Raw genomic sequence first — 12,052 nt, forward strand, 5'->3', positions numbered from 1 at the left:
GACTCCAATCAAGTTGTAGCAACATCAAAGATGATCAATGGAAACAGGATGCAGCTAAACTCAATTTGGAGTCTCATAACAAAGGGTCTGAATAATTAAGAAAATAAGGTATTTCTGTTTATTTATAATACATTTGTAAAAATGTCAAACCTGTTTTTTGCTCTGTAATTATGGGGTATTGTGTGTAGATTGATGAGGAAAAAATGTATTTAATACATTTTAAAATACGGCTGTAACGTAACAAAATGTGGAAATAGTCGAGGTGTCTTAATACTTTCCAAATGCACTTTCTATCAATAGGCCTGTTTAATCTTGGCTGACTTGCCGTTCCAAATTAAATGGAATATTTTTTGCTCGTATAATTAAAAAAAAAAAGTTGATAGGTGTAGGCAGGGCCATAAGCAAATAGGTCAGCTGGAAGATTTGACTAAAAAGTTCATAGGGTGATTTTTCCACAAATAGACAGGTATTTTCCTTCCATGGTAGTAAGATCTATTTTTGCTAACTTTCTATTAACATTTATTGTAGTGAGATCATTTCCTTCTTTCGGGATATGCATGATTGGTCAGTATTTGTATTAAACCATTCCCTTCTCTAAACTGAATACTAATTTCCCTAACTCTTATTAATATGAATTTGATCCCCACATGGGTCACATATTCTGAAAATATGTATATCTGTAAATTGATAGTGGTAACACTAAAATCCCCATAACTGTCACATTGGCCCTGTTCGTTAATAATTTGTTTGAAAATACATGTAGGTGCAGTACACGCTGTATTCTTTTGAAATATATCCAACAGATGGTGCTATTACTCAAGTGAGCTCTTCATTATTGTATACATTTTACCCTAAGAGATATTTTGGTCAGTGCCTCAGTGCCCAAAGTATTGGTTTGGTCTGGGTCTTGGCTAGTCTTTGTGGTCTCAGCTCATGATGTGGTCAAGATACCAAACATCACTAGCCCAATTTATACCTGGTGCTCACATGGGGTTGTCGTCTATACTTGGGCATTAAAATGTGTATTTTATCAGTCCACTTTCTCTGTATTGTGGCCAGATTTTTTTGATCCCTCTCTCTATGCAAATTATTGGACAGATATTGTTTCAAAATAATATGAATGTATTCATTTTAAGACAATGGTGCCACCCGGAAAATGATGTAAATGTTTTTACAGTCCAGATCTGTCTACACTTGTGAGATATCCAGACACAATGCGTGCTCTGCTACCTCTGCAAGGGGTCAAGAAGACCAGATCATCATGTGTTTTTTGATCATCTACACCTGTCTACAAATGTGGGCACAATCAGGATGTGGACAAAATTAGGAGATAGGTTACGCATGTTACAGTAGCACCAAATAAATGTGACTGAGTACCATCGCTTGCCCTGGCACCTTGCTTTAAATGTGGAGGCCGTATTGGCATGCTAATGTTTAGGAAGATGGATACTATAAGAGGGTTGGTCTGGGTCTTGTCTTTCCACATTGGAACGGATCTTGTCATAGTGTCAATAAGCTGAATCTAGCTCTGGTTGTCAAGATGTTGGGTCTTGGTCTGGAGAGGTTGCGTCTGGGTCTCCGGTCTTCACTTCATATCTGTTCCAAACATAATAAACATGCCATTGATTTGTATTTTAAAAGGTTCCTTGAATTGTTTTCTTTAATTAAGAGGGACCAAAAGATGCAGTAACCGGTCATTTATAAGAATCACACTTCTCAGATTAATATTATACAAATATATGTTTAGTGTTGGAATTTTAAAAAACTTATCACCATCTGAATTCACACTTGTCTCGACTTCTGCGGTCTCCCAAAACTATGTACAAGAATACAAGGTTTATCTGATATTTACAGAGTACTATATAAAGCAGTATTTTACACACACACACTACAGCTGCATTTTTTTTTGCATTCAACCCAAGAAATGAAAACACAATCGACCACTAATATACAATCCTGATATACTTAGTTAACATACCTAAGACACGCTGTCATAGTGAGAATAAATGTCTTAAAAAATTGAAACACAGAAATGGCATGTCAAAGGAACTAACGTGAAAAAGTGAAACAGAAGCATATTTCATAATCAATAATTGTGGTGGAAATAGGAACAGTGCAGTATTGAGGCTCATGTACAAAAAGTTGACCGTCCATTGACTGCAGATGGTCGAATAATTGATCGTCGTCACTGCAATGATATGGGCCTTGCTTTGGCCCGTTGAACTTCCAATGCCAGGGGTACATTGGAAGTAGTATCTAAAAAGGCAGAGAATATAGCCAGCTATCTCTCGTTGCTTGAGAAAAATAATACGTAAAAAAAGCACATTACACAGCATTTCATTACATACCTTAGTCTCACTATCATCATCTTAAAGAACACATCTGAACAATATCACACCATGCACACAGAAACCACACACTCTCCTCTCACCTGATGATAGGCCTATACACTAAAATGTATCCAGCCTCATCATCAAGTCTGGATAAGTGACTGCATTTAACAGACTGCATTTAATCATGAAAAAATTACTGGTAAACTAATGATTTTCAGTCTTTTCAGAAAAATGCAGACAACATGACATGTGTAGTAAGGCCTGTTTGTCTTTGATTTGACTGTAATGTGTATGCGATTTGCTTTTTAAGGACTATTGATGGCTCAAATGAGATCCTAATAAACCATGAAATTGTTGAAAAGTAGCCTATGGCAGCGCTAAACATGGTACTAAGGACAGGACATTTAACAATACTGACTGAGAACTAGTTGCATCCGGATCAGACCAGATCCGGCTCTTAGAGTTTAGATAAGACTCATCTGGATCTGAGTCTTGCTTCGCTTAGCACTGCAGCTTGCGGATGCTGCGCGAGATCCTCTTGAACTCACGCTGGCCCCGCTGCCAGCGCTTGAGCGAGGTGATCACCAGGTGGCCATCCATCTTCTGGCCCATGACCAGGTAGGAGGCGTTGATGTCGTTCATCTCGTCGCACACGCACTGCAGGCCATCCTTGAGCCAGAGCACCGTCTTGCGCAGGTCGCGCTCAGTCACGCCGCTCAGCTTGTAGATGGTCTTGCTCTTGGTCTCGGGCACGATCTTGGTGTCGCCGTTCATGTAGGAGATCTCCTTTACCTTGATCTTCAGGGCTACGCAAAGCAGCCAGGGGTGAAAGGAAGAGGTGGAGGTTAAGGTTTGGATTTGTTGGACTTGAACGCGAGTGCTAATAAGCCGACTGTATTTAGTTAGAATTCAGGAATAGGACTTACCGAAGTCATTTTTGCACAGGTTGTCAACTATTTCATTGTCGTTTTCCTCCTTGTCCTTGCAGGCGTCACACACTCTGGGCACTACAGGAGAAACGAGAGCAGATGTATTATACTCCCACTGTAAATTCAACAGGTGTTCTATCGACTGTAACATAACGCAGCATATTACAGTTTAAATAGTAAAGCTATTCAATGCATTCTTTCTCACATTCCACTGTTGAGAGTGATCTCCTGAGTAACCTGTGGTGTTTACACATCCCCTTACTAAGGGAACAACCCAGTAAAAACAGGTCCTGCCCAAAGGAGATTCCACAAGACACCATTAACCTGATGTTCAGGCTTATGAAAATCCAGGGGGGAATGGAGCTCCAGGAACATGGCTATTACGTTTTATTAAATGACTCCGTTACATTACCGCATTAGATCTCATTAGGCTCCTACATCAAACGTATCATTGGCCGTTTCCCGTTTAAAGTAGTCTCATGTTATTGTAGGCTAAGACATATTTTGCCTTGACTTTATCAGTATATTTTGGGGGGTGAATGCCAACAGAATGCAGCTGTAGTGTGTGTGTGCGCGCGTTTGTGTGTGTAAAATATTGCTTTATATAGTACTATGTATATATCAGATAAACTTTTTGTTATGTTTCCATCATAAAGCCGTGTATTTTCTTTTCAGAACTGGAAGTTAAACAAGTTTTACAAAAAATAATCGATTTTATAATCGGTTTATTCTGTGAAAATTGTAAGTGTCTAGATTATGCCAATACCTTACCTTCTTTGGTGACTGGCATGAAATGATCGATGCCCGCTGGAGGGATACACAGGTCATTGTCGGGCGGGAAGCGCTCGCAGTCAAGCATATCTGGCCACGGGAACCCGAACGCGGACATCACCGGTGCGCAACCGTGTTTGACGCTCTCACACAACGACCTGCACGGCTGGATAGGCTCGTCCATATCGTCCAGACAGACCGGTGCAAAGAGAGAGCAAAGAAACTTCCTCGTGTCGGGGTGACACTGCTTCTGGACCAGTGGAATCCACGAAGAGGCTTGCTGCAAAACCTCGTTCATTGTCTCGTGCCCGAGAAGGTTCGGGAGGCGCATCTCGGTGTATTCGATGTCATGGCACAGGAGAAGATTGGCCGGGATGGGTTTGCAGTTATTCTTTTTGTAGAATAACTCGGGTTGACCGAAATTGTATAATCCGTGGATTGCCATGCACGCAGGTAATGTTATCGCCCATATTATGGACAGAATGTTGTAATTCATAGTTGTTAGCTAAATAGTTGTTTTTTTTTTAATCGAAACGGCGAGCTGCAATGCCTTCATCCAGGTGTTCTTCAGCATCAGTAGAGGACCACTGACAATGTTCTGAATATGTAGTAGTTTAACATGGGGTGTTCTTGTGGGCATGTTTGGGAGGAGTCAAGGGCGAGAAGTAATCTCATCCATTGGTCCAGTTTCACTCCTCGGTGTCAGGTAAACATTCGACTGGCAGTGCACTGGGATATTATGTACAATGTTCTTCATTTCTTATATTAGCAAAATATACTCGACATGGTAAATTATTTCACTACCAAGCACACCTATTTGCAATTGAAGCCAGCAGAATGGGAGAAATACCTCACACACGCTACAAAACGATGTCTTGCACTTTTCTTTACTAGGTAGAGCTATATCACTTAAATTTAGGCTTTCCAGTCTCCTATGCTTTTTTGAGTAAGCTGCCAGAAACAATAGTAATACATTTACTAATTAAAACCCATAAGCTACAGCTTGTCTTTAGGGAGTAAGTATGGAGCTAGGAGAGCTATATTGAAAGTGCTACAATTCAATTCATCCATGTGTTAATTTATCATCATTACCAGGGTTTAAACCTTCTGGCCCATTCCTCAGGTTTATACACCACATGGTGAAATATAGTCCAGTGAGAGAACCAGTGAGAGAACCAGAGCCTGGCGCATTGGACCCAGGGGTGAAACTTCATCTCCCCCCTTGGCTGCAGCTCTAGCCTGGCTCCCATCCCACTCAACACCCCCTGGGCTGGAGTCTGGTCTGCAGACAGCCAAATGGTTCTTCTCAGCCTTGACATCCTGCCCTACTTTCTCCTTGGGGGAAGAGAAAGAAAGAAAAAGATGGTGAGAGCTTTATCTTAAAGGTTGATGTTGTTCATGCTCGCAGGATGGGTAAATGGGTAAAAAGGGAGCGCTGGAGTTGACGTGATCAGCCTCCATTTCCTTACTAGAAAGCTAATACTCTGAGAAGAATGTTGTTTTTCAGCCACACACAATAAGGAAGCATGTGCATTGCATTGTTCTATGGAATTTGACATTTTAGAAAAGCAAACAAAAATGTGTTCTTGCTTGTTAAAGATGGCCTCAAATGTTGTATAATTTCAGCCAGTAGTTTTGAAAATGATGGTCACGGGCAAAAACGGGTCCCCATTTTTTTGTGTACCACGTCATCCAATTGTGTGTTACGTCATCCATTTCGTGTGATACCTTATGGATTTTGCAATTTGTATGATGTCATACGAATTTTGCAATTTGGGTGATATGTTAAAGATGCACTCAGGGATCTTAATAAGCACCAGGAATTGTAACAGATTGCACAAATTGGATTTGTAACTTCCCTTCTACTATGTCCCACAAAGATGTTATTGCCTTGTAGTTGACATGTTACCTACCATGACAATAATGTACACAACCTATGTGCAAGTACTATATGGGTTTTTACTATAGAAAAAAATGATACTGCATTGAAAAAAGAATCAGAGGGAAGAATGTGATATTGTAATGGTGCGATATAGCATCACCCAAAACCGCGATAATAAAATACACAAGGGAAAAAAATTGTAGGAGTAATCTATCAAACGTCCTAAAGCTGTTTTCGAGGCCCATAAAGCCTTTTAGCCGTGTGCCATCCATGACAAACAAGCCATGAACTGACCCCCCTCCCCTCACCACCTTCGGATGGAAAAACCAATGAACATGATTCCTCGCTAAAGATTTCTTCTGGGACAGGAAGTGCAATATGTATTTTGCTGTGGTCTCGCAATCTCGACTTCACTTCTCGAGACCCCCTTCCAGCACCACTCAGCAGCAGATCTGGGTTCAAATCCCACCCACCTGCTACAGTGGCACTCCAGTCGGCTCAAGCAAATGCTTATAGTATTCGAAGGAAAACCAGGTCTGCACAGCAGTCGCTTCGTTCGCCCTAGAAGTTGATATAAGTAAATGGCTATAAAGAGGGAGGAGAATGGAAGTCAATTGAAAACCAGAGAGCAGTTTACAGTGTCTGAATTAAACCCATCATTAAAGTTTATAGCTTTATGGTGCCAGTTTTTCAGCGGGAAGGGATAAAGAGGATGGTTCCGTTGGGAAAATGCCTAAAGTTTGGGATTTTTAATTCTGTGGTAAAACAAGACAGAACTTATATCTTATAAATGACTAGGAGTGTTTGGCATGAGTAAACTGTCTTTCAGTCCAAATTAATAGCTGAGCATTTTCCCATTCCCTTCAATTAGGTGTTTTATTGTTCGCTAGCAATGATAAAATACTTCTAAATCATCATAGAGTCATCATAGAATCATGAGCAGATGGCATACCTTCTACCGAGTCACACATCTCTTTATAGAGGCTTGTATGGATTTGTAACGAATAATTGTACCTATTACGCCCCCATTTCAGGAAGGCGGATCACCTAGAGCGCATTTTAGAATGCATAAACATATACATTCGCTGTCAAAGCAAGGCCATTGTGTGTTGGGACAATGTGAAACTGACTACAGGCACTCCCATTTTAACCATCCTCCAATAACATTTCGACCGCTCCTCGCTGAGTGTCCACTGCGCACGTCCCCGAGAGTAACTTAGCTACCCCCCCAGTGGTCTGAGGATCAATGGAATCCAGTGGTGCCCCCAGTGTTATGCTTTTATGGGGCAACGCTTCTCCCTTCAAACTCGCTCCTCTTCGTAGTGAGCAAATTCCACAAAAAGCTTCTGCGGAGACACCTGTGAGGTCGTATTTACTCACTACAGCCCCATTAACCCACTACTGGGCTTCCCTTGAACCTCAGGGTCCTGAGGCTAAAAGCCACGCAGCGAGCCCAGCTATTTAAACACGGTTTAAACCCAAGGTTTGACAGTTCAAGTGACAATCCCCTCTGTTGGGCTACCGGGGTGATCTAAAGGCTACAAACGGGAGCCCGGCTTATACTGGGGAGTCTTTACATCTCGCTACACCCAGGGCCTGTATTCACAAAGCATCTCAGAGTAGGGGTGCTGACCTAGGATTAGGTCCCCCCTTGTCCATATAATCTTATCCATTATGATCTGAAAGGGAAAACTGATTCTAGATCAGTGTACTCCAACTCTAAGAAGCTTTGTGAATACGGGCCCAGAGAATGGTTGTGGACACATTCAATGGGAAAGCCAAGGGGTGTAGAATGCGTTGAGGCTTCACAGGCCCACGGGGAGTGGGTAAAATCACTGGGGAAGCCAGAAAAGAAAGCCATATTATAACCTGTATTATAATTGCGTTGTTTTCTCTATAACCTATTAGGTCATATGCCTTGCCACCGTGATATATACTGTAGGCCTGAGACAATAAGAAGATACAATAGCAGAATAAATTGTTTCATCACAAAACCGGAGAGCAGCATCTGTCCAGTGAAGTCCACGAAGCCTATTGCATGTAACAAACAGTTACATGACCTAGAGCATGGTCAAGCAAGTTAAATGTTTCCGTCATTTTCTAACTACTATTGATTTCGAACCACGGAGTGTTACCGCAAGTCGCTAAGAAAACACCAGCACCATTTTAACTTCAGGATTAAAATGATTAAATCACCTAATACAGTGATAATTAAAAGATACCAAAAACTGTTTAGTCCAAACAATGCAAGCTAAATATGATGTGGCTTTCCATGGTACTGATGTGTGTGCGTGCGTGCGCTCTTGGAAGCAGAAAAAATATTGACTCACCCTACTTGCAGAGAAACACCAATGCCATCCTCTCCTTCATGTTGCCAAAACGGTCTGTGACTTGGTCATACAGTAACGTTACGTGCATAGTATTTGTTGTCCTCCTAGGCTACCTGGCTAAAATGCTTGTCGCTAGTCTACGTCCTTCATGGATAACAATGTTAACATTACGGGCACAATGTATGAATTTATGGTTGGTTGGATCGCAGTTATATAAATCACTGGCCAGTGCGGAGAATTAATTAAAACCAAATCGTTATCTCCATCCATGGCTAATTTTGGAAAGGGGCAATTTTATCTAGCTAGCTACCGGAGGACAATGACACCATGAGATGCAACGATTCGTGTTTTTTGACCATTTGCTTTTGATGTCATTGATGTGAAGCCAAATCCAAACTGTCTTCCCTTAAAAACTTTTTTTTGGTCCGCTAAGACCATTCACAGTTGAGCTCGCTCAGCCAATCTAAGCTAAACTATCATTTTATTTTAATTATCAAGGGAGACCAAATGCTCTCTGGCTTCCCTTGCGTTCAATTCTACGGACAGCAACAATGTCATACTCTTTTTGACCAGACAGCATCAGATAGATGGGCTAGACATACAGAGACAGAGGGGCGCTGTTTCGCTCGCTCAGATGCTTTCTCTGGCGAAAGAATTCTTGGGAATTTAAGGAAAATTATATATACAATAATGTGTGTTTCCTTTTTTTCTTGGTCAATTTTTTGGGGAAGCCTGGCTTCCCTTAGCACCTATGAATACACACCACTGTGCACAGAACACCACACACTGCCTGTACATCACCCTAAACCTCATCAAAAGCACCAGAGACAAAGCCCATGTCAGTTTGAAATGACCTAGGCGAAAGGAAAAGCACATTGTGGTTGGATTTTAATAATTTAGCCTAGCAGTTGAGAGTGTTGGGCCAGTAATCAAAATGTCTCTGGTTTGTCACCCTGTGCCAAGTAGAGTGTGTCACCGACATTGCAATGTTTTACAAAACCCCAGAATTGCTATTCGCACCACAAGCGTGATGTAAAGCGGTGTACCCTGCAACCAAGAACCCCAAACAGCATAACGGTGTCATACAAATCAGCACAATCTGTGTTGGCCCATATTTGTCCTCCATAGCCAAGGGAGATGCTCCCTAACAAAGCATAGATCTCAGGTCAGTCTGGAGTTTGACAACTTTATGGTTAGAGGTTATAGTCAGGAATAGGGAAGCTGCTCCTAGACCTGCGCTTTAAGGGGCCACATCTCCCCAGAACAAGTACCAGCAGGTTCTCATTACGACGCTGTGTCAAAATGAGACGCAGCTTTGTTGGAGCGACTCGCTCATCTGTAGGCTGGAAACCCTACCTTCCTCTCTTTTTACATTTTTTATTGAGAATCACAAGGCCGGACTACTGTCACAAGCCATTAGTGAGGGAATGTTTCCTCGGGTTCAAGAGAAACCCAAACCCCACTGGAAGCCTTTGAGGAATCAATTCATCGAGCGTCAATAAAGTTCCTTGCGGTGTGAAGGGGGCTTGGACCATCGGGCCCGCTCGAATGTAAAACAAGATTTCTCTTTCATGTTTTTACATCAAAGTCGCTATTCCTTGATCGGAAAGCTCTTTTTTTCCCGTCTGCACTTTACGCCAACATATTTTTTTTATTTTTTAAGTTTGCTATTTGGGAAGGAGTTCACTAGTCAGGACTATGTTTACTATAATTTGGTTGTTAGTGACATATTTCAAATTATAGTAGCTGGGATTAGTGTCAGTGAAACAATGTAAGCCAATCTCTTTCATCATTATGGTACGACATTCTATTGTAATCACGGTTCCAAAATAATTGTTGATGGCGTTCGAGAAGGGCTTTTTAGAAGGGTGGAGGTTTTGACAAAGACTTCATGTTCAAAGATACTGGTTAAACAATGAGGTTTCAAAAAGGTGTGATATATTGTGAATATATCACATCTAAATAAAGGGTGTTGTTAAAGCTGATTGACGTTTAAAATTCAGCAGTTACAAATGCTTGTCATTAAAGCGGCAGTTCAAACAAGTTGTCACCACATCACTGTTTTGCTAAAGCGCTGAATGATGTGGCTCGAGAAATGATCCATGGAGATCTATGGATGAAAAGAATGACCATCCATGAAATCAAAATGATAGTTTCAACTATGTTTTATGGTTATACAATGTTTGTTTACAAATGCATTGTTTACAAACAATCTTATATTATGGGTTCTGATGGAGTAAGACTGTTGAACTTAGCTCATGAGGCATTTCCAAGTTATTTTCTTTAAAACAAAATATTAAAAAATGGGTACATACTGTATCATACATTTAAAAGTAAATAAAAAACATTTAAAAAAATAAAACAATCCTTTAAGCACTAAGTTTCGTAGGTCTGACCAATCAGATCAGCTATGAAAAAGATCTGATCTGATTGGCCAGAAGACCAATTAGTGTAAGAAATACCAGCAGCCATAGTGGTCGGCAAGTGCCAATCTATCATAGATAGATCATACACTGCAGATCTAAGATACATTATAGATCCACAGTGTACTGTATGGACATGATTCATGGTCTGAGTGACAGTTAGACCGATGCTTCGTGAGATCAACAAGGCTGTTCCACTAGAACCTCTACTCTGTACTTATCACGTAGGGCCCACCACGGGACCCCCAGCAGAGAATCAACATATAGTCCAGGATATGAACTGAAGTCCACATGGACCACACGTACTAATGAGCTTGTTAGCGGTAATCCCTCCGCATACTTTGACATCTAAAATGTATTAATCTCATTAAAGTTCCAAAGAGTCATATAGATAATGCTTGCTGAGTGTAATTCATGAAATGCCCCCATTAGAGAGGTAAAATTGTTTCAGTATGGCGGTTCAGGCAGCTGTGACACAGTCAACTCTCAGGCTAAGGGGGGGGGGGGTAATAATCAGATGAACACTAGCCAAGAGCTATGGCCCTGTCCAGCTTCTACTTAAACTAGATCTATACACCTGTACAATGCTCAAATTCAACCATATCTACATAAACTCAGCAACAAAAAAAAGAAACGTCCTCTCACTGTCAACTGAGGATATTTTCAGCAAACTTAACATGTGTAAATACTTGTATGAACATAAGATTCAACAACTGAGACATAAACTGAACAAGTTCCACAGACATGTGACAAACAGAAATGGAATAATGTGTCCCTTGACAAAGGGGGAAAAATCAAAGTAACAGTTAGTATCTGGTGTGGCCACCAGCTGCATTAAGTACTGCAGTGCATCTCCTCCTCATGGACTGCACCAGATTTGCCAGTTCTTGCTGTGAGATGTTACCCCACTCTTCCACTAAGGCACCTGCAAGTTCCCGGACATTTCTGGGGGGAATGGCCCTAGGCCTCACCCTCTGATCCAACAGGTCCCAGACGTGATCAATGGGATTGAGATCTGGGCTCTTCGCTGGTCATGGAAGAACACTGAAATTCCTGTCTTGTAGGAAATCACACACAGAACGAGAAGTATGGCTGGTGGCATTGTCATGCTTGGAGGGTCATGTCAGGATGAGCCTGCAGGAAGGGTACCACATGAGGGAGGAGGATGTCTTCCCTGTAACGCACAGTGTTGAGATTGCCTGTAATGACAACAAGCTCAGTCCGATGATGCTGTGACACACAGCCCCAGACCATGACGGACCCTCCACCTCCAAATCGATCCCGCTCCAGAGTACAGGCCTCGGTGTAACGTTCATTCCTTCGACGATAAACGCGAATCCGACCATCACCCCTGGTGAGACAAAACCGCGACTCGTCAGTGAAG

At 41.6% G+C, this 12,052-nt stretch overlaps 1 protein-coding gene across 1 annotated transcript; it reads right to left on the reverse strand.

Moving 5' to 3' along the window:
• Window positions 1-1,682: 1,682 nt before the first annotated feature.
• On the reverse strand, window positions 1,683-4,629 carry LOC112231703 (secreted frizzled-related protein 2-like). The gene is made up of 3 exons (XM_024398423.1): window positions 4,034-4,629; window positions 3,260-3,340; window positions 1,683-3,139 (listed from the first exon to the last, which is right to left on the reverse strand). The coding sequence occupies exons 1-3, from the start codon at window positions 4,527-4,529 to the stop codon at window positions 2,835-2,837; spliced, it is 882 nt and encodes a 293-aa protein (XP_024254191.1). The 5' UTR covers window positions 4,530-4,629; the 3' UTR covers window positions 1,683-2,834.
• Window positions 4,630-12,052: the final 7,423 nt, after the last annotated feature.

The sequence above is a fragment of the Oncorhynchus tshawytscha genome, linkage group LG34 (genome assembly GCF_018296145.1).
Source record: "Oncorhynchus tshawytscha isolate Ot180627B linkage group LG34, Otsh_v2.0, whole genome shotgun sequence".
NCBI classification, from domain to species: domain Eukaryota; kingdom Metazoa; phylum Chordata; class Actinopteri; order Salmoniformes; family Salmonidae; genus Oncorhynchus; species Oncorhynchus tshawytscha.